This window comes from Prinia subflava, chromosome 25 (genome assembly GCF_021018805.1).
Source record: "Prinia subflava isolate CZ2003 ecotype Zambia chromosome 25, Cam_Psub_1.2, whole genome shotgun sequence".
Lineage (NCBI taxonomy): Eukaryota > Metazoa > Chordata > Aves > Passeriformes > Cisticolidae > Prinia > Prinia subflava.
The window spans coordinates 5895859-5922016 of NC_086271.1; the positions used below are offsets into that span (position 1 = coordinate 5895859).

The 26158-nt window shown below is 46.0% G+C and overlaps 1 protein-coding gene across 2 annotated transcripts; it reads right to left on the bottom strand.

Moving 5' to 3' along the window:
- Positions 1 to 72: 72 nt before the first annotated feature.
- On the bottom strand, positions 73 to 25588 carry LOC134561943 (transmembrane protein 45B-like). Of its 2 annotated transcripts, XM_063419329.1 has the most exons (7): positions 25224 to 25588; positions 19359 to 19773; positions 7955 to 8164; positions 5842 to 6054; positions 5186 to 5370; positions 2933 to 3078; positions 73 to 1774 (listed from the first exon to the last, which is right to left on the bottom strand). In XM_063419329.1, exons 3-7 carry the CDS (start codon positions 8142 to 8144, stop codon positions 1681 to 1683), a joined length of 828 nt encoding a protein of 275 aa, XP_063275399.1. In that variant the 5' UTR covers positions 8145 to 8164; positions 19359 to 19773; positions 25224 to 25588; the 3' UTR covers positions 73 to 1680. The 2 variants fall into 2 exon arrangements, with proteins under 2 accessions (XP_063275399.1, XP_063275400.1); XM_063419330.1 differs by lacking the exon at positions 19359 to 19773.
- Positions 25589 to 26158: the final 570 nt, after the last annotated feature.

The following is a 26158-nucleotide window of genomic DNA, read 5'->3' on the forward strand; positions in this document are numbered from 1 at the left end:
GGTTACAGGTGTTACTTCACAATACAAACATCTAAAATAATTTTAAAAATTAACAACTGAAGTCTTCTAAGATGACATACAAAAGCTCAGACAGTTTATTGTGTTTTTCATCCTGCTTAGGTTGTCCCTTTAGAGATACAGCACCTTAATATTTGCACAGCATTAAATGTATTTATCAAGAACAGCAGTGAAGAAATGGGCATTGTTCCTGCCTGTGAGAAGCAAAGTAGTTTCTGAAGTTCTCCTTCAGAACAAACAACATCACTGATTTTGGAAAGGCACTGACAAAACTGACAGATTAAAATACAGCATTAACAGCATGTGCAGCTAAGAAAGGTGCTCCCTGAACAAGGGGAGATAAAAGAGACATCTTAAAAGTGAAGTAAATATTTATGTTGCATTGAAGGTAAAGTAGCTTTAGAAAAAGCCTGTAAGGACTTTTGGTATCTTGGGATCCCTTTCAGGTACAAACTATTTTATTAGCTAGCTTTTTTAAGCAATCAGTTTGCTGCCATTGGCCATGGATACTGTGCTTTTCACTAGATCAGTTTGCATGGAGAAAATAAATGCAATTAAAGTGGTGTTATTTTTTTTATTTCCTCACTGGCGTTAGTTGCTGGGTACGGAGGTCCTAAGAAGGCAACCCCTCCCACAGCCCTCTGTGCAGCTCTGTGCTGCCTGGTGACTGCAGGGGTGACACAAGGAAAGGGATGCAAAACCCTCTCACCCTGCCCACAGAGCAGAATTACCCACTCCTGACTCAGGTGGGGGGTCACATGCCTGCTCTGAATCCTGCAGAAAACCACCAAATTCCACCAAAGGAAAGGAAAGAGCTTTGGGAAAGAAGCTGGGTTTGCAGTTGGGTGCTGCCTGACCAGACACCCCTTTTTCTGGAAAAGAAATTGTTCCAGGCACCAAGGGAAGGCAGAGTCACTTCCACTGCCTTGCAAAAATGGACAGGACTGTCAAGGCACCAGCATGAGCAACTGCACTGGGTTTGTTCACCACACACATCTTTGGTGCTCCTGCCAGGCTTGGTGCTGTCTCTGGGGGGGTGAACCACCCCACACTCCTCAGTGAACCACTCCAGGGGTTCACAGTGAGAAGTTCTTTCTGTTTAACATAAAGCCACAAGCAGAGACACAAAGTTGTCACACAAGACAGCTGCAAGACTGTGGTTTCTTTATCTTGTTCTACTGTTCTCCTGGTCTGCACAGTTTTTTATCCACAGGTACTTGCAGGGCAACCAACACAAATATTTAAACATCCTAATTATGGAAACTTTATGTCCAGCAGCAGCTGAAAAACATTTTACTTAGCTTTTAATAAGGCAAACACACAGACTTCATTGTGCCATCTCATCCTCGCCAAGTCTGTCTAGTACTAGTCTGATTTTCTGTGAAGCATGTGATAAGCAGGGTACTAGTGCAACCACCATGAATCAATATCAAGCTTACCCTTCACAAAATGCCAAAACCAAAAATGAAACAACAACAAAAAAAACCCAAAACAAAACAAAAACACCAAAAAACCCCTGTGTAGACATAGACATCATAGAGGATTGATATTTGCAAAGCAAGTCGTAGTAAAGAATGGATAAGATGGCAAAAAAATGTGTAGAAATGAGGTATCAGTTAGCCTAATGGTTGGAGTGGGCAAACTGGTCAAGCCATACTTGTGCTAAATTTCTTCTTCTGACTCATGATCTCGTTCAGACGTTTTCAGTAAACCCATTTCCATGGGCTGGGACTGCTTAACCTTCGAACGGACCGCCCTGGAAACAACAACAAATAATAACTCAAATAGTCAATAATATCTCAAAGGCTCATCTGACCATTTTTTGCATGGTAAAATCCTGTTTTATCTCTCTTATATCTCATCAGCCAGTTAGGATGACTGATTCTGTGACTCTGTGGTTAGGAAGAGCTGCCTTTACTGATACATCCTGACTGCACAGCTTGTAAGCACCTGTTCCTATGGACATATCACAGAGCACTTTAAACAAGCCTCAGTGGACCCTCCAGAAGGTTCAGCATTGTGCAGGCACTCTGTTCTCTTGGGAAGGGACCATAAAGCTGTGATAGGGTCTGGCCAAAGTATCCTCAGATGTGAGATTGCTGCCGCACTCTCCAGAGCTGCCCTTCTTCATGCAGCAAAGCAGTCACCCAGCCTTGAGTGCTGCTGCCTTTCAGACTGAGATACATTTGCATCTCAGTGCAAATGAAGACTGGAAGAACCATGCATTTAACATGATTAAATCAGGCTATTGGGATGGTAGGGATAAAGCAAGGGGTGAGAAGCATGTTCAGGACGCTGCAGGAAGAGGCTTGGTAAGGTCCTGTGGACAGAAGGTGATCACATTCTGTGATCTGATGGCAGAGGCATTTTTACAGCCAAATTAACACTGCAGTTGGAATTTTGTCAGAATTAGCACTGGGCAGAGAGGAAAAGGGCTAACTTTAGATATTAGGGGATGAAAATGACTAGTGAAAGAGATATCAGGTTTGATCACAGGGAATTTCTAGCAAGGAATTCTGTGTAATTATCATCAAAATAAAGTCATGAAGCCTGCTCACTAAGCCACATAAAATTAGCAGAGATGAGCAGCGGAAGACAAGATTCTGCAGGTAAAAAGAATCTCCTACTTCTGACTTTGCATGCACTTACAATGTGGAAGACTACTGGAGCTCACCTGATGTGAGCAGTATTAGGCTGTCAGAGCTGTATTTATGGATGTGTTTTTTTCCCCTTTCTACTGAAGCAATGTCATGTGATCTTCATTGATTACTAATAACAATTTTTATTTTACCTTGCAAGACAATTCATTACTTCATAGAAACCTTTGTATTTGTCAGTGAAACTTTTCAAAAATAAAGCTCCTGCTAGACTAAATAGACAAGTCACCAAAGTTTGAGTGTTACAAGTAACTTACCAGCTGACAATTGTGTAATTCACTGCAAGTATAAGAAAAGCAAAAGCATAATGCCAGCAATAGCACATGGTCAGGAACATCATATTAGTGTGATCCATCTGATTCCACTCTGGGCTCCCATTTGGAGGATAAAGCACAAAGCCAATCTGTAGTAAAATAAAAAGAGATTTAGCGCCTGTCATTTGATGAGCATCCTTTGCCATATCACGTTTTATGCTACCCATCACAAGGCAGACATTTAATTTTCTTATGGTGTTTCTTATTTCTGTGTTTATTATTAAAAACAATTTTGTAGTCGATCTCAGGTGTGATGGAACACTTTAAACACATCTGTGGAGAAATGCCTTTGAAGGTAAAGTGCCAGTCCCAGAGACTCTTGCCCAGAAAATGAAGGAGCCTGCCCAACAGCCCAGCCCTGCAACAATCACAGTTATGCACTGTAAGGAGAGGGGCTGGTGCTCAGCCCTGTGTGCTCTGAACTGAAATCCCCTCTCGGATCAGAAAACCTGCCTGGCCACTTGCACTGCCTCCCTTCTTCCCAGCAGTGTCTGGGAATGCGTTGCAGGCTGGGAAGAGGAATAATCAATGAACAAATAAAGGGGAGCCACAAGTCTGTTTCTTCTGGGCCATCCAAGGGAAAGGTCAGAAATGGCATAAAAATGGGGCTTCCCCATGCAAGACTGTAAGTTCATGTAAATTATGTGGCTGATTTGCTTATTCAGAGCTGGGAAAGATCCAATTCATATTTGTGCATAAAATGGGAAAATGGTCAATCCTGTGCCTCTGCAGGGTTTGCATGACAAACACCAACCCTCTGTACTTAATACTCTTCAAAGTCATCACTCAGCAGTTTAGCTGAGAATTTAGAAACTGGGAAGAGGAGAGGAAGAAGGAGGGGAGTGCATTTTGCTTTTCCATGGAGAGAATTCAATGAATGAGAGTGTTGATGATGCAGAAAGAAAGTCCCTTTACCTTTTACAAATTTCCTGGGCTGCAGTCAGAGTGTGGTTTTCAGTCAAACAGATGGTTGAAGTCTGATGCGGGTGTGAAAAAGCCACACTTAAATTTCTTCTATTTTTAGTACTTCAGTTTTTACTTTGAAACAAAACCCACATTGTCTCTAGAGCTAATGAAATAATGTGTTCTAAAATTAGACTAGGCAGAAAACAACAAAAAATGGTTGCATCTATCCCTCCTATGTAAAGCTTCTTAAATCACCAGCTGAAAGTTTACAAACAAGAAAATGAAACAGCAAGGGTTGCAGCACCACCATTCTTGAGTTCACTTATAGAAAAATACAGCCAGTTCTGAGGTCTGTCTTCATGCCAGAGCAAGCATTTAAATATTTGATTTGGTGCTGAGTGTCCAGTTCTCCCAAGAAACAGCAAACATTTTTATTCATCGTGTCTGGCCAGCATAGAAAAAAGGGAAGCCAGTCTAGACATGCTGGAAAGAAAAATCCTTGGAGTGACCTCAATTCTCCACTATAAGATGAAACACACATCAGCACTAGTGCTCCTGTTTCTGTTACAAACTCCAGCAACTCCTTCAATCTCTCTCTTGTTCTGACAGCAGAGAAAGAGCTGCTGTCAAATATCTGTTATTGGACAGACTCACAAGTAGGTGAGGGCATAGAAGCCACATTTTGAAGAGTCTTTTCAGGAGCCACATCCCTGAAATATCCATGTTTTGGCTGTTCTTTTCTCTTCTCAGCTCCCAGAGGAGCAGGACCCAGTCTCCTGATGAGAATCTGTAGCTTAAGTACTTTTGGAACCTGGCAATGTCAGTGAGGCCTTTGCCTCACCTGTCCAGTGCTACACTGGGCACCTGCTCACTGCTCCAGCAGCTGGCAGGGGAGACTCTCTGTAAAGAGCAACATTAGACTTCCATGCTCTAAAATCACTGCTGTTTGACTGGCAAATTTGGAACAGGATGTTACAGGGATCAGAGAGCGCTGTAACATGGGAGAGCTCAAGAAAAACTCTTTAGCTTCTTTACTGATTCAAATAAAAGGCACTTGAAATAAAACAGCTGCTGCTTCTTCTTCTGTGAAATGGATAAGAGAAATACTTTTATGTCCTAAAAGGAATATTTTTTCTGTATCTCTTAAAAGGAACTTATTTTCTAATAAGTTAAGTAAGTCTTTTGAGGTCTGTGATTAAAAGGCATATATATAACCTGTGAAACATCTGTAAAGGGTTAAAATACTCCTTTTGATGAGGAAGAAATTACAAAGGCAGAAAAGTGACCTACCTGCCAGAACCAGCTGCCTTGTAATATGCAGAGGCTTGTACGGAGCATCTCTAGCACAATACTGCCACGGAAAAAAACTTCCAAAAATATGCAGGCAGCAGCTCCAAAGATAGCAAATAGCAGTAACTGATGAACATGAACATCCAGCATGGCTCTCCCATGAAGATGGTAGCAGAAGAGAAAACCTGGAATAAATTGTGATCAGTTTAAGATCCTTTCTTCTCTTGCAATTTCCCTGCACCTGCTTTTAGAAAACAGGGAAACATTTCTGGCATTTCTCTTTATGCCAGTATGACCTTCACTCACGCTGGCTTTGGCTAACTAGTTGTGCACCATGTCAGTACCTACATCAAACACATGCCTGAGCTACTGAGCACTTACCCCAAACAGGCTTTTGCTGCTATTTCCATAACATTTCTGTTGCTGTCTGAGCCAGGTAGGAAAGCTAAGCTACACCTCTACAGGGCAGGATCATGACCTGGGCAGGGTAAGGAGGGCTAAGGCTGATGTTTTTGTGGTCTCTGTGAATTGTTCCAGGGAGTGAAACACCCAGCTCCCAGAGGGACATGCTGTAAGGCTGCTCTGACATTCCCAGACCAGTGATCACCACCCATGCACGGGATTCATGCCCATCCCTGCAGGGAAGGCAAACTGACCTTCAATGAAGACTGCCAAGGACAGCATCATCCTGTCCACAGCCGCCGGCAGCGCGTTGGTGCCGTGGGCCACGATGTCCACCAGCCCTGAGATGCCGTAGAAGAGGTACATGGTGGCATGCTGCCAGTTCATCAGGTGATCCCAGTGCTTCTTCTCGTAGTTGTACAGCTTCAGGTGAGGTCCATCAGGAACAAACTGCTCAGCCACCATCCCTGTGCATGACACAGGAAGAAAAACCATTTGTTCTGGCAGTTAAGGTATAAACTGATGACAAGAATTTACACAAGCAATAGAGGCAGCAATATATCCCCAGGCAGAGTAATGCCAGTGAGTTTGAGGTTTTAGCATCACGTAGTCTGGAGAGTGGAGAGCCAGAGGAAGTCAGGCTTCAGCTCCACTCCTGCTGGAACTATTTGCATCTTGCAGTTTCCAGCAGTGCAAAGGAAATCAGTTATTCTGTGCTGCTTTTTCTTCTTTTAAACAATTGCTATTGTACTAGTCCTCTGACCAAATTTTTCAGCTGCCTTTTCCAATGGTTCAAACATGAGCATAACACACACTAAAGTCTCCAAAAGAAAGATTTACCATTTCAGTGCCCTGCCACATGCAAGATGGCAGAGTTCAGACTCATAATCCAAAGGGGATTTTTCCTCTAAAGCCATAAAAGGAAACCCCTCCACCGTGCAGTGTTATTAAAAGTGCCATGGGAATGTACACAGAGTTAGTATTTGAATCTCTGCTCCATTCTCTCCCTCACCTTGGCCCCTCAGTGTCTTGCTGACTAGCTGAGATACTCCAGCAAGGGAAAACTGCTTTTAAATGCTTCATCTGATCAGTGAAGTTTGGGAAGACTTTAAAAGTTGTTCTGCTTTTAAAACATTAAAGCTGCATATATTGTTTATAAAGCATAGGCCAGCATCCTTATAAGTACATATGCTGTAGAACAAATGCAGAGTTGTTCCACCTTTATTTCCAGTTTTCCTACATGGAAACAGCAGTCTTTACTGTCTGTTTTAGCTTTTTTTTCCCATACTTTTGATTGGAGTTGGAATTTCCATATAATTTCCATATGTTAAAATAATAGCTTGTGGTTTCAAAGTGAAAACGAAAACAGTAGATTAATGTTTTAGTTGTCAAACTACCTCTAGACACAGACTGGGAGATTTGTAGGGAAGATGTTCACAGTGACATCTCAAGATGAATGCTATTATTTATATTTTTATCATTTTTAATGATAAAACTGTAGACACAACATCCCTTCAGTGATGATGTATCTTAACAGAGAGAAAGGAAAAGCAAGAATAAGACTCTGCAGCAGCCTGCACCTTGATTAGAAATGAGGCAAATCCAAAGAAGAGCAAACAAATAGATCTAGAAGTGCAAAAATGTTTAAAATTTAGATATTTTTCAACTTAAACTGCAGATGCTGAGCTCCACAGATCCCCCGTTGTTTAGTTTACTTACCCTCTAAAGCTAAATTGCTACCATACAGCCTGCCAGGCTATAAACAAGAACTAAACACTTCCAGTCAGCTACACAGCCCTCAAAGCCATCCCAGTGGGTTTGTACCCAGGTCTGGACACAACAGAAGGACAAACAGCTCCCTCACACCCCACACGTCCTGCAGAATAAGATCTGGAGTTCAGTCTTTGTGTGGGAATATTTTCACTGTTGGCTGAGATTAATTTAAAAAAATCATCTGCATCATTTACATATTTTATCAATAGATGAGTGGAGGCTTCCAACATCTGATGTGTTTGAATTCAAAATAGAAAAGGAACACCTTCACAGGCGGTGAACAGTAGCCTGCACTTGAGCACCCCTTGCCTAAATATCTTATTCCCCTCCCTGAAGAGTGAACAGTACATGAGAACTAAGATGTGATCAGGAGTGGTCAAGTGCTCAGGAGTGGTCAGGAGACCTCACAGGAGCTCCAGAGGAGAGCTGTGGATGGAAACCACGTTATGGCCACAGCCATAACAGCAGCCCCATCACCTCTCAGTGGTTAAAGGGCAAAAGAGCAGAACACAAAGAGATCCATTTCATCAGAGAACAAGATTTACAGCAAAAAGTGTTAGAGGGCACAGCCTGCCCTTATTCCACCTCACTTACCAATGAGGGCAAAGACAGCTTTGATGATGCCCTCCACAAACTCCAGGCGCTGGAACCCTGCCCTGGAACCAAGGTAGCAAGCGTTCTTGTTTTTTCGACAGGCATACTTCAGTGGATACTTCACTGACCACCACAAGCCAAAAAGAAGGAAAAAGCTTCCAGGGAGGGCATGCCCTTTGAAATTGCCCATGGTTTTCTGCTAGGCAATACCTGAAGGAAAAACAAACAGAGACGGATTATGGGAATAGTGGGAGAATTCTGTGGGTTATAATTTTAAAGTATCTCCTCGCACAGATCAAATGGGTGCCACTGAATTGAGGACTCACAGTTAATATGAAAAGAAATTCGAGTGCTTCTCTTCCCAGCCAGCCTCCCCAGTTTCATAGCTTTGCAGTAGCAGAAACAGAGACCCAGCTGCAGAGCAGCTGACCTGAAATGCAGAGCTGGCAGTCAGCAGGGCAGAAGGAAAAGCCATAGCACACTGTGTCTTGCTGAAGGAGTTGGGCTAGCAAAAGAGAGGACATGAACATCCACTATTTGGTGTTCTCACCTTTAGAGAAGGTTTTACATTTTTTTTCCTTCATGAAAGGAAACCAAGACAATACCTTACTGAAGGAAAAACGAATTGCATATCCATCAAGTGGGCAAATATTCACTAATAAATTGTATTTTTTATTTCAATTCAGATGTCTTTTTATGCTTTACAAACATCAGTAACTCTCATTATTTGATGGGTGGATTATGCACTCACAACTAGATATATGTTATCAAGAACAGCAAGTGCACTGTGTGACAAGGTTATTAGTTGGTCAGGATTATACATAATCCTAGTAATTCTGGTCATCATCCCAACATTTAGGATAGTTGTCTTCGAGCCAGTGGCTTCTCCATTAAAATGACAGTTCTAACATTAAATTGCAATTTTGCTTTAAGATATTATAAATTGAGTAGCTGTACCTCATGCCCCAAAGACATACTGAGTCTCTGCACAAGCAGCAATCAGGAATAACCACTTTAGGAGGATTGGCAGCCTGTACAATCTGTTATAATTGTTGCTGACTTAAAATTTCAATTGCCACACTGCACTGGAGCCAGCTGGCTATGAATGGAACATGGAAGCTCTGATATATCTTTCTCTTTCATGAGTACTTCCTGTGGTCAGCTCTGCATAAGAAGTTTTAAACTGTGGCTTCTGGGCAGTGGAGCCCTTGGTTCACATAAGGCTGTCTAGTCACGTAGTGTGAGCCCTCTCCTGTTTTGGGAGGCTCAACTCCACTGAAAGCACTATTTTGGGAAATTTTTTTTAAGAAGAGAAACTTTTCCACATGCACAGGTCATGGAGTTCTCCTGAGGCTATCCCATCTGCATGAGGAGAGGTGACCGCTGTAGCCACAAAGGAGAAGAAAAGAAAACACGGCTGTTCATGCGTAGCATGAGTCTGGCCTGATTTAAACAGGGTGCTGAAGAGGGTCCTGCAGCCCCTGCCTGTCCCCTCCTCTTCCAGAGCTGAGCTCTCCCACTGTACGGGCTGCTGAGTGGGAGAGGTGAGCTTTAAAAGCTTTCCCTGCATAATACCCTGCTCACCTAATCTCTAGGGAAGTACAAGAGCAGAGAAATGTGATGCTGGTTGCCCAAGCAGGCCCAGTTCTGGATGTGCCCCTGCAGGTGTTGCAGGGTCTGGTGTCTGCACATGGAAGCTGGGAAGGAGAACGTGGAGATGGGTGAATCCAGCTCAGGGAAGCAGCACCTGCCAGTCATGGGCAGCCAAAGGGGGCATGAGGGCCGTGTCTATGAGCAAAACATGAAGGACTCCCACTTGGGATTTCTGCTGTGTGGGGAAGGCCTCCTGCAGCTGAGGGTCCAGGGGCTGGGAGAGCCTTTCTCCACCTCCTCCTACCACTGGGTTTATGCCTGTATGTTTTATTGGCAGGTGGGGAAAGCACAGCTCACTCTGCAGCACAGTGGGGCTCTCACTGGGGAGGTTTGGGGAGCCCAGCCCCATTGTGGCACCCAGCCCCTGCTATCTCAGCCAAGTTCTTTCTTCATTTTGGGACACCTGCAGTTCAAAGGGTCTGACCTGCCTGCACATCCCTGCCTAAGTACAGGGCAGTACCAACAGCTTCAGACTGTAGTCTAAACTTTGCTTTAACCCTTAGAATACTTCTTCTGCTTTTCAAACCTTAACTTCTGAGGGGTTTTTTTTAAACATGCTGGCCTGGAAGGCATTGCTGTCTTTTCAGACACATTGGTCTTTTCCCTTTGACTGAAAGAGGGAAGGAGAGGGGAGTGGCTTTTCCTCACCGTGTCTGATCTCACGGAACACCGCTCATTGGAAAGACTTTATTCATTATTCATTATTATTCACCACAGGTACAAAGCAGTTCAAAAGGAACAATTTACCCTGTACTGCACAGCAAAGCAAAACAATGGATTAGAAAGGCAAATGAAACCTCTGAATAACCTTCCCTTAGGAGAGTACAGCTGCAGAGGATTGGAATGAAGAATTGTGTTGACGTCATTTGTAGGGCACGGTATACAAAGCTTCAAAAGTAATTCTTAATTTGTAAATTCACACCTGGGTTACTTAGGTCTTTAAACACTGGAGGATTTTTCTGCATTAAATCTGGGCAAGGTATAAAGGAACTTTGTTTTAAACTATTTTTTGCCTTTCAAAACAAGCAAAAAGAATAAAAGACTGATACAGTAGCTGATGTTCCACATCCAATGTAAACAAAATAGAACCAGAAAAATTACTTTTTTGCTAAAAGAAATATTATTAGCTTTAGAGAGTGTTAACTTCCGATTGAGTTCATCCAAAGGTGTTAGGGATTATTTGTAGGATTTCTCTAGAAAGACACACATGAGTTCTGCTGGCCAGCTGCTGTGGCAGACCTTTGGAATGCTGCATCTCTACACAGCTGGTGTCTGAAAGGACTTATACAACTTACCCTTCAAAGTTTCAAGTAAATTTGAAAACATTGTGACAGAACTTGTTTCAAACTGATTAAACTTCCCAATTCATGAGTTGAATCAGGCCTGAGGGTTACTTTTGTTGAGACCAAAGTCACATGCCAACACCCAGTTTCGATGTGAGAAATTTTGACTGCAAATAAACTGGGGGATATTGCACAACTTGGGGGCTTAGTATGGAACTGAGAATGTGGTGAAGCTGAGCAGAGACTCCTTGGTAGGAAAATAACTGTGGGGTCAGAAGATGGATCTGGGAGGTGGAAAGCAGGGGTGTAATGGGAAGTGAAAGGAGAGAAGAACAATATGTCAGGCTGCTGCCTTTCCATGTGGCACTTTGGCATCCCCCTGTGCAGCCTGGAACAGAACATCTCCTGCCAGCTCTTCTGCACAGCTTGAGAGCCAGACAGTTTTGGTACAGCAGGTGCTATTTACTGGATAAAGATGTCCTCAGCGTGTTATGACAATACTTGATAATTCTGAGGGCTTATTTTTACAGAGCCTTATCAGTCTACATCTGCAATGTTGGACTGATGTGCAGGTTGTACAAATCCAAGACCCTCTTTTTTACCCTCAGTGATTTCAGGGCCAAGGGTGTTGGCAGAGCCACAGCCACATTCTCAGCAGCAACATTCCTTGCTGCCCACAACCCTCCCAAGTGTTCATCATCTTAGATGGGATATTGGGAGAAATTTCTTCACTGGAAGAATTGTCAAGCCACTGCCCAGGGAAGTGGTGGGATCATCATTCCTGGAGCTATTTAAAAGATATGGAGATGTGGCTCCTGGGACATTGTTCAGTGAAGGACTTGGCAGTGCTGTGTTAACAGCTGGACTCAATAATCTGAGGTGTCTTTTCCTACCTAATCAATTCTGTGATTCTATGGTCTGCCAGAGTTGTAAGCAGAGTTTCCCCACAGATGGGGGCCATGAGGCCTGGCCCCAAAGCCACCCAGTCCCACCAGGTGCCACAGGCACTCCTTTAGCTGGTGACCTGTTCCACAACTTCAACTCTGTCCAAATCCTTCTCCTAATCCTGCCAGGCACAGCCAGTGGTTCTGACACCTACAAAAGGCACACAGACACCTGACATCACAGAATCACAGAATTACTAGGTTGGAAGTGACCTCTAAGATCATCGAGTCCAACCCATGCCCTGACACCTCAGCTAAACCATGGCATGGAGTACCATATCCAGACTTCTTTTAAACACCTCCAGGGATGGTGACTCCACCACCTCCCCAGGCAGACCATTCCAGTACTTACTCAGTCTTTCTGTAAAAAACTTTTTCCTAATATCCAACCTATATTTCCCCTGGTGCAGCTTCAGACTGTGTCCTCTCCTTCTGTCAGCTGCTACCTGGAGAAAGAGACCGACCCCACCTGACTACAAACACCTTTCAGGGAGTTGTAGAGAGTGATAAGGTCACCCCTGAGTCTCCTTTTCTCCAGGCTAAACACCCCCAGCTCCCTCAGTCATTCCTCACAGGGTTTGTGTTTCAAGCCCCTCACCAGCCTCGCTGCCTCCTCTGGATGTGCTCAAGCATCTCAATGTCCTTCCTGAACTGAGGGGCCAGAGCTGGACACAGCACTCATTGTTCTTCCTACACTGAGGGGCCAGAGCTGGACACAGCACTCAATGTCCTTCCTGAACTGAGGGGCCACAGCTGGACACAGCACTCAATGTCCTTCCTGAACTGAGGGGCCAGAGCTGGACACAGCACTCGAGGTGTGGCCTCACCAGTGGCGAGTGCAGGGGAAGAACAACCTCCCTGCCCCTGCTGGCCACACTGTTCCTGATCCAGGCCAGGATGCCCTTGGCCTTCTTGGCCACCAGGGCACACTGCTGGCTGCTGTTCAGCTGCTGTCACCAGCACCCCCAGGTCCCTTTCTGCCTGGGCACTGTCCAGCCACACCATCCCCAGCTTATAGAATTGCAGGGGGTTATTGTGGCCAAAATGCAGGACTCAGCACTTGAACTCATTAAACTTCATCCTATTGGACTGCACCCATCCATCCAACAGTTCCAGGTCTCTCTGCAGAGCCCTCCTACCTTCCAGCAGATTGACACACACTCACAGCTTAGTGTTGTCTGCAAATTTACTAATGAAAGACTCAATACCCTCATCCATGTCATCAGTAAAAATATTGAACACAACAGGCCCCAGCACAGATCCCTGAGGGACACCACTGGTGCCTGGCCCCCAGCTGGATGCAGCACCATCACCATCACTCTCTGGGCCAGGCCATCCAGCCGGTTCCTGACCCAGCAAAGAATGTTCCCGTCCAAGCCATGGGCTGCCAGCTTTCCCAGGAGTGTGCTGTGGGAGACAGGGTCAAAGGCCTTGCTGGAGTCCAAATAGAAAACACCCACAGCCTTTCCTGCATCCACCAGGGTCACCTGGTCATAGAAGGAGACCAGGCTGGTCAAACAGGACCTACCCCTCCTAAGCCTGTGCTGGCTGTGTCTGATACCCTGCCATGCTGTAGGTGCTGCATGACAACACTCACTATGAACTGCTCCATTACCCTACTGGGTACTGAGGTCAGGCTGACTGGCCTGTAATTACCAGGATCCTCCTTCCAGCCCTTTTTGTGAATGGGTGTCACATTGGCCAGCTTCCAGTCCTCTGGGACCTCACCAGTGAGCCAGGACTGTTGGTAAATGATGGAGAGTGGCTTTGCAAGCTCATCTGCCAGCTCCCTCATCCCCCTGGGATGGATTCCATCTGGGCCCATAGATTTATGGACATCCAAGTGGCTCAGCAGTTCTCTGGCTGCTCCTCCTGGACGACAGGGGGACCATTCTCCTCCCTGACACCATCTACCAACCCAGGAGGACAGCTGGCCTGAGGATAAGCCAGCTTCCCACTAAAGACTTAGGCAAAAAAGGTGTTAAGCACTTCTGCCTCCTCCTCATCTGCAGTTGCTAAGTTCTCTCCTGCATCCAGTAGAGAACAAAAGTTGATCTTACCCTTCCTTTTGCCATTAGTATATCTGTAAAAACATTTTTTATGATCCTTTACAAAAGTTGCCAAATTAAGTTTGAACTGAGCTTTTGCCTCCCTAATTTTTTTCCTACATGCCTTAGCAACCCCTATACTTCTGGAGAGACCTGACCCTCCTTCCAAAGATGACACATCCTCTTTTTATTCCTAAGTTCCTCCAAAAGCTCCTTGCCCATCCAGGCTGTTAGTTTGCTTCATCAACTCATTTTTCAGCACACAGGGACAGTGTGTTCCTGTGCCCTCAAGATCTCTGTTTTGAAGCATGCCCAGCTTTCCTGAACTCCTTTGTTTTTAAGGGCTGCTTCCCAAGGAACCCTCTCAATACGTCTCCTAAATAGGCCAAAGTCTGCCCTCTGGAAGTCCAATGTAAAGGTCTTACTGATATTCTCCTTGTTTCACCAAATATTGGGAACTCTGTAATTTCATGATCACTGTGCCCCAAGCAGCCTCCAACCCCCACATCTCCCACCAGCCCTTCTCTATTTGCAAACAACAGGTCTAACATAGTCCTTCCCCTGGTGGGCTCACTCCTCAGCTGCAGCAAAAAATTGTCCTCTACACACTCTAAAAATTTCCTGGACTGTCTCCTTTCTGCTGTATTGAGTTCCCAGCAGATGCCTGGTAGGTTGAAGTCAAGGCAAGATAAGGGCTGGTGATCTTGAAACATTCTCCAGCTGCTTGTAGAATAAGTTGTCCACATCTTCTTCCTGGTTAGGTGGTCTATAACAGACTCCCACCAGGATGTCAGCCTGGTTGACCTTCCCCTTAATTCTTACCCACAGACATTCAACTTCATTGTCATTAGTTTGAATACCTGTGGCATCAAAAGCCTCCCTAATTTACAGACCCACCCCTCCACCTCTTCTACTTTCCTGTCTCTCCTGAAGAGCTTGTAGCCATCCAGTACAGGGCTCCAGCTGTGAATCATCTCACCACATTTCTGTGATGGCAGCTACATCACAGCTCTGCTGCTGCTCCACGGCCTCCAGCTCCTCTCGTTTGTCACCCATGCTGCATGCCATGCATTAGTGCCCATGCACCTCAGCTGGGCTGCTGATTTCACCCCTAGCTCAAGCTTACCACCCTTGGGCCTGCTTTCACAGAGCCCAGCTGCATCCCCTTCCCCCTTCAGACCTGGTTTGAAGCCCTCTCAGTCAGCCCTGCCCATGCAGGGGCTGGAATCCTTTTGCCCTGGACAGACACATGGAGCCATCTGGCTCCAGCAGGTGCCAGGAAAGTTGCCCCATGATCAATGAACCCAAAATCCTGCCCATGGCACCAGCCCTTGAGCCACTTATTGATAGTGTGGGCTCTCCTGTTCCTTTCATCATTTCTCCCTGCCACCAAAGGCACTGAGCAGAGCACCACCTGTGCTCCTGCCCCATCAACCACTTCACCCAGTGCCCTGAAGTCCCTTTTAATTGCCCTGGCACTCCTCTTTCCAGTCTCATCACTGCCAGCCTGCAGCACCAGCAGTGGGCAATAATCAGAGGGCTGAATCAGCCCAGGGAGTCTCTCAGTGACATCCTGTACCCACACCCCAGGGAGCAGCAGGGCTCCCTCTGGAATGGGTCTGATTGACACACGGGGCCCTCTGTTCCCTCAGAAGGGAATTCACCCACTACAACTCCCCTTCTTTTCCTTTTGGTGTCAGGGGTGTGCTCTGTGTGACAGGGTGATGGGGAGGCTCACTGGCACATCGGTTTCTTCCCCTGTCCTCCCCAGGGATGAGAGGGTTGGCTTCCCAGCACATCCTTGCCCACTGCAGATCGAGTCAAGGCTGTTACCTGCTGTGTGCACCCCCAGGATTCCTGCGGATCACTCACTCCTCATGTCTCCACCCTGACGTGTCCCCCCTCAGGACCCTTCCACCACCCCCAGCAAGCAGCCATGGAGCCACAGCAGCCAGGGCAAAAGTAAATTTTGAGCTCTAGCAAAGCAGATTTTGGAGTCAAGATGAGGAAAGGTCCCCTTCTGCCAACCAGCAGGGCTGCTGCTCTGAGGAGCGTGCCCAGGAACGGGATAAAGCACACATTCCAGCCCAGACCCAGGCTTTTCACACATTCCAGCCCAGATCCAGGCTTTTCACACATTCCAGCCCAGACCCAGGCTTTTCACACATTCCAGCCCAGATCCAGGCTTTTCACAGAGTGCCCCTTGAAACGCTGCTCTCAGGAGAGTGTGGCACACGCCAGGACAGGAAGATGCTGTCAGGGTTCCAGAACAGCCACAGGCTTCAACTGCCTCAGTCCTACCAGGACCCCCATCCTGGCACCCCTGCTCAGGGGCCTGTGTCCTCAGGGGAACTGGGGAAAAAGGTAATTAGGCATAACTGTGGCAATAAACTCAATTGTTGAGGTGGTTTATAAATTTGAAGTACCAGTCAATGTTTCAGCAGCTGATTGGAGTAAAGAATAAGAATAATTTACAGCTACCTGTCAACGTGAGATGCTTTTTATTAATATGAGAATTCCAAGTATAATTTTTCTTGGAATAACCACAGAAAGCACTGCATGATTAAGGTTTTTCCAGCAATTAGAAAGCTGCATGGTATTGCAAAAGTGTTTTACATCCACACTGCCAAACCAATACAGGCTGTTCACAGTTGCCAACAAATTCCCAGTGTAGCCGTAATGCTTTATGTGCTTGGATTGTTCATCCCTCTTTTCAGGCTGCATCTTACTCCTTGGGGCCAGAAGGGAACATGGGATTCCACTGATAAAGGAGGTTTCCAAGTGAGCACTCAAGAAAAGGTGTGCATTTTTGTGGCTATTTAGAGCTGCCTTTTTAGCCTGAAATTTATCTCTCACCATCACAAGCATAAAAGGCAGGCAAGAAATAGACTCAGATGGTTGATTTAAATATCCTCTGGTGTTTTTGGGAGAGATGTTTTGTAACATTTACCAGTTTGATTTCTGATCCCCGCTTCTGTAGGGTCTGAGGCAAACTTGGAAGTGCTGTGGAGAAACCCTACACACCACCTGGTTACTCAGAGGGCTTCTCAGTTGCTTCTGGAAGAACTAGGTTAGTTTCCCTTTTATCCCCTTCCCCTTTAAAGGACACACACAGGGTTTAGGAGCGCAGCCTACATGGGACAGGGACCTGAGCAGAGCCCGCCCTGCAGCAGGCGGCTTCCCCTCCCTGCACATTCTCCTGCCACAGCAGTATGCCCTGCAATTTCCTGTCCCTGTCAAGCCCTGGGGGATGCTGCAGAGGACTGTCCACCAGGAATGTGGATTTCTTTTCCAGAAATGGCACAATTCATAAAGCCACAAACTCACTCTGCTGCAATGCTTCCATTTCTGTTACACAACCATATGACAACAAAGGTTAAGACCAAAGATTAAACATCACCAATTTTTTTCCATATGCTAGATTAGACAACAGGGATGTGGAGTTTATAATATTTGATGGGAAGTGTTTATTTATCCATGACAGCTGCAGGAATGGATTGTGGTATCAGTGAGAATGATGCACCCAGATAAGAGGAGGAAATGAGAATTGTAGGCATTTCCTAATCAGTGCCCAAGCTTGATCATACAGTTTTTACAAAAAATGGAAACCAGCAGAGCAGAAATGTGTGCAAGACAAAGAAAATCACAGACAAGTTCAATTCAGTACCCAAGTTTCCTACTTGCAGATAGAGATCTATTCAGGAGGCAAGTGCCTTTTGTCCTGCAGCCATTATGCTGTGAACACCACAGAGAGCCAGGCTGATCTCAAAACCTGTCTGCTCCAATTGTTCACTAAACACAGCCCTGACTTCATGTCATGACTGAAAGCATTTCAGCGATTACAGCTCCGTGTTGCCAGATGACATCACTGCTCTGGTGTTAAGGAAATATTCAGCCGGCACCTATAGCTGCTTTAGGATTAAACTGGAACTAAGTACTGTGTGTAGGAATGAAAGCAGGACACAAGGCTGTTGGAAATGCTAAAAAGTGATGGGACAGCCTTGGTATTTTTGGTTTAGGGGTGTGGGAGAAAAAGATTTTCAGGAAAAGAAAAAAAAGTAATGTCATAAACACACATCTTCAAAGTCTGTAGCAGAAGAATTTAGGCCTTGAGAGAATTTTCAAGCCTAGAAGACAGGGATGAAAACCAAAAATGCCAGAGGTAATGACCAGAAATCTATCTGCTGGCCCCAGAAAGGAGGAACTCTGGGACACAGTCTCCCACAGTGATGAGTTTGGGCCCACAGCTTGTACCACTCTATTCTATTCCAGTGCCTTGCATCTGTCAGAGGCTCTTGCTTCCCAGATACTTGTCAGCCCTCTGAGTGCTCCTCACTGTGTTTGTCATCTCTCATGACCCTCAGTTTTCTGGCTCTCTTTCCCTGTTCTCAGTGCACGTGCTGCCTGTTTCTGCTCCCATAGATGAGCAGGCTATCTCCAGGGGTTATCCAGGGACAACAAGTACTACATAATAATCTTACCATTGGCTCTTGATATCTGAGCAGCTGCTCGTCCGGGGATATGAAATTTTTTGGTCTTCAGGACTGCCAAATCAGAGCCTTTTTCAGAGCACCACAAATTCAAAAAACTTACACACACAAAAAGTAAACCTGGTAAGTGCATGGGACATATAAGAGTAATTTTTTCCTATGAAAGACTCATAGTTCCTGTATTGGCCATAAACCCTGGTATTTCCTGGCACTGAAATATTTATGGCTGCAATAAAGGGTGGAATAGCATGGGTGTGTCAGTAAACTGTTGCAGGTACAGCAGTGCTACCTCTGGTGGGACCAGGCTGGGCTCCATCCCATGGCGAGGTGCCTCCTGTGGGTGGCCCTCCATCTGTTCCCCAGGCAGGCTGGCAGTTTCCTGCTCCACAGAGGGTCCCAGCAGACTGCTGCCCTCCGGCTGAGGTGCTGCATGGCTCCTCCCAGCTTGGCAGGTTTTGGTTGTGTGGGGCAGGGGCAGAGCACTGCCAGAGAGAGGGCATAAGGAGAGACTTTCTGGGCTGTGGGAGCTCCTCACTAACATCCAGACAACCTCCCCTTTCCAGTACACCCAGAGCAGGATAACCTGGATCTCTTCGTGCTTCCCTATTTTAACCTATGCTGTGCTGGCTATATATGAGGTCACTCTCCTTTGGAAGTCAATTCCTTTTATCACAGAATCACAAAATCATGAAATCACAGAATAGTTAGTGCTGGGAGGGACTTCTGCACGTCATCTAGTCCAACCTCCCTGCTAAAGCAGGTTTATCTGGAGCAGGTTGCCCAGGATTACATCCAGACAGTTCTTGAATATCTCCAGTGAGGGAGACTCCACAGCCTCTCTGGACAACCTGTGCTCAATCACCTGCACAGGAAGGAAGTTTTTCATCATGTTCAGGTGGAACTTCCTGGGTTTCAGTTTTGTCCTGACACCAGGCACCACTGAAGAGATTCTGGCACCCTGCTCTTGGCAGCAGCCCTGAAGATACCTGTATGCAGTGATGAGGTCCCCTCTCAGCTGTCTCTTCTCCAGGCTGAACAGGCCCAGCGCCCTCAGCTGTTCCTCTGAAGAGATGCTCCAGTCTCCTGCTCTTCCCTGGTGGACCCTCTTCAGTAATTCCTTGTCTTCCTTGAACTCAGGAGCCCAGAACTGGACACAGCCCCCGAGACAGGCTCTCACCGGGGCAGACCAGTGGGAGAGGATTGCCTAAAACAGTCCTAGTCACTTCAATGGACAACCTCTGCAGGAGTCTAGCTATTCCTGGAGTTCCATGGTCCAGCAGAGGTTACACTGCCGCTGGGAAGACTGCTCCATGGCTTTGCCACAAAAACCAGTTCTGTAGAGTGTAGTCTCTGGCTCCTCTTTGTCTTTCCAGTTGTGTTCACTTAAATGTTCTCTGCTTCCTAGGAGAAAAAAGGCTTCTTAGGCTAGGAAAACGTCAAGAGAGCAAAAGTTTGATGTCTCAACTGACGATTTAGAGATCAGGGCTCTGCTCTGGAAAGGAAATTAAATAAAGTATGGTTTGGTTTCTGTTGGCATCCTTTTTATGGACTTCCTCCTAGAGCATCTTGACAGTACAGTTGGGGTTTCAGTCAAATGATCTTGTAAAACAGCAAAGCCGACAGGACTGCTATGGAAAATAATTGTAATAAATACTAATGACCCCTTGGGCTGTGAAAGATCCTGCATTTGGCATTTACAAAGCTCTTTACAGACTTTTTGAAGTTAGTGTAATTGCTATTTATGTCTCCAAACACTTCTTGAAGACAAGAAGACACAACCCCCAAAAAGGGAGGAGTCTACTGAGAAAACTTAATGTTTGAGTGGTCTTCAATGGGTATTTTCCACCAGCAAAGAAGCCATATCTGAAAGAGAACTCCGTGCTTAGGGGAGGTCAGGTCACAGAATCACAGAATTAGCTTGAAAAGCACCTCTCAGATCATCGAGTCCAGCCTTTGGTCACCACGCTGTCAGCTACACCGCGAGGTGCTGACTGGCATCTTCAATCTTTGCACACCTCCTGGGACAGTGACTCCACCACCTCCCTGGGCCATCCAATCCAGTGTCTAATCACCCTTTCTGTGAGGAAATTCTTCCTAATGTCCAGCTGAAACCTCTTGTCATGGGTTGGCACTGGCTAGATGTTAGTGCACTCATGAATATATGTTTTTTCTCTAACAACTCTTGTGGGATGTGATCAGGAACAGAGCAGAGCAGGCTTAAATCTTGAAAACAAAAAAAAAACCTACCAAAACTTTATTAATTACATAAGAACAGGGACAGAAATATTCTTAAACACACACAAAGACAGAAATAAAAACTTCTTAGAACATTTCTTCTCTCAGTTTCTACTTCTTCACCTATCACTCTTTACAGACTAACCTTTGGGTTTTAGATCAAACAATCACCACTTAAAAACAAACTAATCTTCAATTTAGCAAGGGAGAGAGGAGTCTCTCTTGCACTACAGACTGTTCTTCAGAAAACACGGGTCTACCCCTTATGTGTTTCTATGTCACCTATAGCACCGCTTGGAGAAGTCTGCTAAGGTGACACTCTCTTTTTCCTATGTCTAGCGCTCTCACTGCTGTCTCATAGGCTAAAACTGCATACAGGGCTTTTTTAAGGATGCTGCATGCTAAGCTCTCCCCCTTTTCACCCAGGGGCCGGGGTTCCAGGAGCAGGTCTGCCCTGAGGGCAGAGGGTGCCACTTCACCCTCTCCCTCTCTTCTTTGCTTACTACTCACTTCAAGTGCCAGTCACTGTAGCAAAAGCAAGGGGCAGCTGCATCTACCCAAAAATGCAGTTTATGTTCAAAAGAGACTCAAGTTCAGTCTATGGCTGACATTATGCAAGAAAAGTCCAGCTCTAAGGCTACTCCTCTCATTCTTCTATTGAGTTTTTTCTAATCATGCTTTATTATCTCAGTCTCAGGCCGCTTCCCTCTCTCTGAAAACTACTAGTCATGAGAATCAATGTCTAAGAAAAGTTTCTTTCTGCCAAGCAAGGGTTAACAGTTTCTTTTTGGCAGGGTGCAGGCTCAGGCACTCCTAGGCTCGGCAACCCCCTACGTGGCTGAGCACCTTCTCCTGGAGTTTGGGGGGAAGGAGGGGGGTGAGCACACACAGCAGGCACTTCTACAGTTTTTCACCCCTCCATCTTGGACGGGGTAGCTCAGTTTTAGTCTTGTCCCTTCTCTTCTCCCCCGCCCCGGGGGGGGCTCCGGCTTACCTGAGCCCGACCACGTGTTTCTCCTCCCCCACCCAGCCTCGTGGCTAGGCGGGGGGGGAAAAGAGACTGGAGACGTCTCTCTGCTGAAAACTCAGATTTGAAAAGAGGCTGAGCCCCTCAGACTCCTGCTTTTAACTCTTTGTGTCCTCAGAGGCGTGTCTAAACTTTTGAGTGACTAACCCAAGTGCCAGCAGAAAGGCTGATCACTGATTGGACTGCCTACATCCCCCTGGAGGAATTCACTTCCCCCCTCAACCACGACACCTCTCCAGGCACAGCTTAAGACTATGCCCTTTCATCCTGTCCCTGATAGCTTGGGAGAAGAGGTGGACCCACACCTGGCTACAAACTCCTTTCAGGCAGCTGTAGAGGACGTGTGAGGGCATGAAGGTGTGAAGAACAGGGCTTGCTGACCTCAATATCAGTTATCATGCTTTGGTTGCAAGGGTTGCTCCCTTACAATAACTCCTGGTGACTGTGCAGGGAAGGCATTAGAATTTCTCTTCATTGTGTACAATACCAGATGTTGGGATGACTGAAGCTTTTGAATGAGAAACTGGATTACAAGAAGGACCCTGTTTAAGGAATCACCAAACAGTAACACAGAATGGGAAGCAGAAGCCCCATGTCTGTGCTGTGTGTATTAGTAAGCTTTCATTTTAAGGACAGTCTCAAACTGACAAAAATGGGAAGGGAGCTCATATCAACAAATGTGAGGTCATTATTAAGTCCTTGATGGTTTTCATAGGAAGGACTTGGTTTTGTTACTGAAAAACTCCAAAGAGACTCAGTTTGCTGATGTGATGCTCATAACAGCTCATACTTGGGCAACATGCAGGTGGCACGTGTAAGAGCTGAACTTCTGTCTGCTGCAGGGGAGAAGGCTGGAAACATGGGCCACGTGTGTCCAGAATATTGCTTCTGCTGTGACACTGCTCTTCATTTTCCTGTCTCATCCCATAGAGAGCCAGCCACTTGTTCATGAATCTCTGCTTTCTGAAGTTATTCCATTAAGTGTTCATAACCTTATAATAGAATTATAGAATAGTTTGAGTTGGAAGGAACCTTTCCACCTTTCTGGGCAACCTGTGCCAGTGTCTCACCATCCCCCTCACAAAAAAATTCTTTCTTGTATCTAATTTAAATAGACCCTCTTTATAGTTTAAAACCATTACCCCTTGTCCTATCAACGAGCCCTACTAAAAAGTCTGTCCTCATCTTCAGGCACCCCATCTGTCTGTGCAGTAGTTAGGTAGTGTGAGCCCTTGTTGCAAACCAAGTGATTAAAAATAGATGTTTAAAACTTGTGGACTTGAAGATTGTAACCAATTGTATGAGTGCTTGGGGCTTACAGCATTTTGCTGTGATAAGAAAAAAAATACATAAAATTTTTCTTATCAGTAATTTCCACAAAGCTGCCCAACAGAGCAGGTGGGGTTGGTACCTAGAGCTTTGCCTTGGCTAACCTGCCTTTGTACCTCGAAGTTTTCTCTGCAGTCTTGTCTGTCAGTCTCAGGCTGCCTGATGATACTGCTTTCTCCAAGGGGAGCCAAATGCACTGTCTCTACCAACTATAGCTTGGGGGAAACACAATCAGCAGCAGAAAGCTGTGTAGATCAAAAGGAAAAAGAAAAACACTAATGAATAAATGAGAGTGTTGGCAAGGCAAACATTGATGCTGGCTGGGAGAAAAGAGCTAGAAAAGACAAAATGCTTGAGATGTGTAGTTCCATTCTAGGGAACCACCTCATACTCATTAAATTGGAATCATCTTGTGCTTATACAATGTTAGCAGAAACTGAAGAGTCCTACATGATACAAGGAGCAGCAGCTTCAGATCCTGCAACCCCTCCAACAACACAATTAACAGAGGGAACAGACCCAGCAAGATCCTCTTCCAAAACCACTGGCGTTACAGATGGTACATGATTTGTGTTAGAAATGTGTCTCAAGTGCAAGGTGATTTGGAACAAGAGTTTTAGAGTTGTCCCTCAGATAGCATTAAAGTGTTATAACAGTGTTATGCCTGATTAAGCATAAACTGATAAAAGGACTTAAGTCTTCTTTTTACCTCCTGGAGCAAAAAGCAGCGTTAGGGCCCAAGGTCTGGGTCATGCTGCATGATGGGATAGAACTGCCCCCAAGGAGAGCCACTCCACTAAAAATGAAGATATTTCAAAACCAATGTCAAATCATTTGTAATTCCTGGGTTTAGAAGCTTGTCTTCTTCATGGCTTGGAAGAGAAGGTCAAAATTGCTACTACTGCCAACTGCAAGTGAGCATGAGTGTGTAAGAAAAAGGAGCCAGCTGACAAGAGTTTCAGCTCTGAGAAGTCTTGGTTCATGTACCTCTTCAGACTGGAAACAAGGAGCCCATTTTTGCACTGCTGCACTGGCCAGCTACAGTGCTGACTAAAATGATCTTTGCAGGCTGATTTGTGTGCGAGAGGAGAGTAAACAGCAGTTTGCCTAAACACAGGCATAATTATTCCAGCCACTCCTCAAGGTTCATTTGAGTTTTCTCCTCCAGCAGTTATTTCTACCCACAGTCTCCACAACTGAATGAAATCTGTTTGGTTTGCCCAGCTTCATTTGTAAAGAGAAAAATACAGAAAAAGCCACACAGGCAACCCTGAAAAGCAGCAAAAGACATCTGGGCAAACTTCTGAAAGGTAACTCCAGAATGCATCTAAAATGGATACTGGAAACATTCCTTTAACAAAGTACTTACAGGGACTTGGAATATAACTCATGCCACCATTTAAAGAGTTCCATAGAAGCAGCAATATTAGGTGATGCAAACAAAGTTATACATAGTGGAGAAATCACAAGTCCTAAGTATGCAAATGCATGGCAATCATCAAACACTTGGTTTTAGAAGTAAAAAGCAGAAATAATTTGGTCTTAGATACTTCAGTTCCCAAACTTCTCAGGAAGCCCTTTATCAAAAAGATAATAAATTTTTGATACCATGTCAAATATTAAGTGTTATTAGGAGAGTAGAATATGATTTATTGATGGAAAATTGAAACAAAATGGAACATATCCAGGGACAGAAAGTGCTTTCCTGAGTCTTACTCTGTTTTGCAATGAAATAAAATAAAGAGACTAAGATAATTTTAGGGTTTCTCTGATATAGTAAGAAGTCATGAAGTTCATTTAACTTCTTTCAATTTTGCCTGGAAATTGGAGTTTGGATGTACATCTCCATTCGACACATCCAAGAGGGAGGGAGAGGAAAAAAAAAAACCCAAAAAAACCCCAAAAAACAAAAAAACACGCAGAAAACTTAGAACTGAGCCGAACACTTAATTTCCCCTTTGTTCAAGGATCCAGAACCTCGGCTGCGAAACCCCTGGCACACGAGGCAGAACGCTCCGGATCCCTGCAAGGGCCACCACGCTCGCCTTTGAGCACCAGCAACCCTCGCTAAAGCCATGGCTCATTTAAAAGTCCCGTAGGGGCTTTTGGCCTCAGAAGTGTCCCCGAGCCGAGGCAGGCTCGGAGCATTTGTCCTTTCACCGGGCACTACCCCCCACCCCCGGCCCCGCCGCCGCCCCTGCTGCCCTGCCCGGCGCTTCCCGCGGCCGGGATGGGGGCCGGGGCCCCGGGCTGCGCTTACCTGCGGCTCTCCCTCCCTCGCAGCCCCCTGTCCGCCTTCCTGGCCCTCCTGGGGGCTGTAGCTGCCGGCCGGGCAGCGCCGGGCAGGAGGCTCCAGCCGCGGCCCGGGATGCGCCGCGGCCGCGCCAGATGTTGGCGGGGCGGCCGCCCAGATGTTCCCCGGCGGCCCCGCGGGGGGCGGGCGCTCTCCTCTCTCCCCGCCCGGCCGGGAAGGAGCCGGAGGCAGGCAGAGGAGAGGGGCTCGGGGAGAGCCGGGCTTCGGCGGGATCCAGCCCTGCCCGCCCCCTCTCCTGCCCCGCTTTCCAGGAAAAGCGGCCCGGAGCGGGCAGGGCTGGCGCGGGGCTGGCGGCCGGGCACAGGAGAGGAAAAACAGAAAAAGTAGAGAGACTTTCAGACGTACAAACCTTCCTTTGATCGGTGCACATAACAGAGGCCTTTTTTTATTTACACACACACCGACAGCCGTGGTTTTCTCCACGAAAATGAGCACCCGTGGCTGTCATTCCTGTAATTTAGCAGGAATTTATGGTACAGCCCTAAATCCAAAAGAAGAATGTCTAAAAATAGAATTTAAAGAATGAAACCACTGCTTTATTTGCAGATGTCATCCTGTAGTAAACAGCATAAGTGACATTACAGAACCATTCAGAGTGTGAGGAAGGGCATCTTACACTGCAGCACCTCTGTTACAGCAGCCAGCAGGGAACACCAACGAAAGCCTCAAAGCTTTCATCATGGAAAAATCCCCCTTGGAGGTATTTGCCAGGAAGTTGTGATAATCGGGTTTTGAAGCTCTGTTTAAAGTACACCAGAAGACTCCCTTGACCCTTTTCCACCCCTGACACCATCAAGACCTTGTGTTGCCAGATTCCCCTGTGGCTGTAGGAATCACCAAGCCGAGGTGCAGCTCTCCCTACCAGTAAGTCACAACTTGGA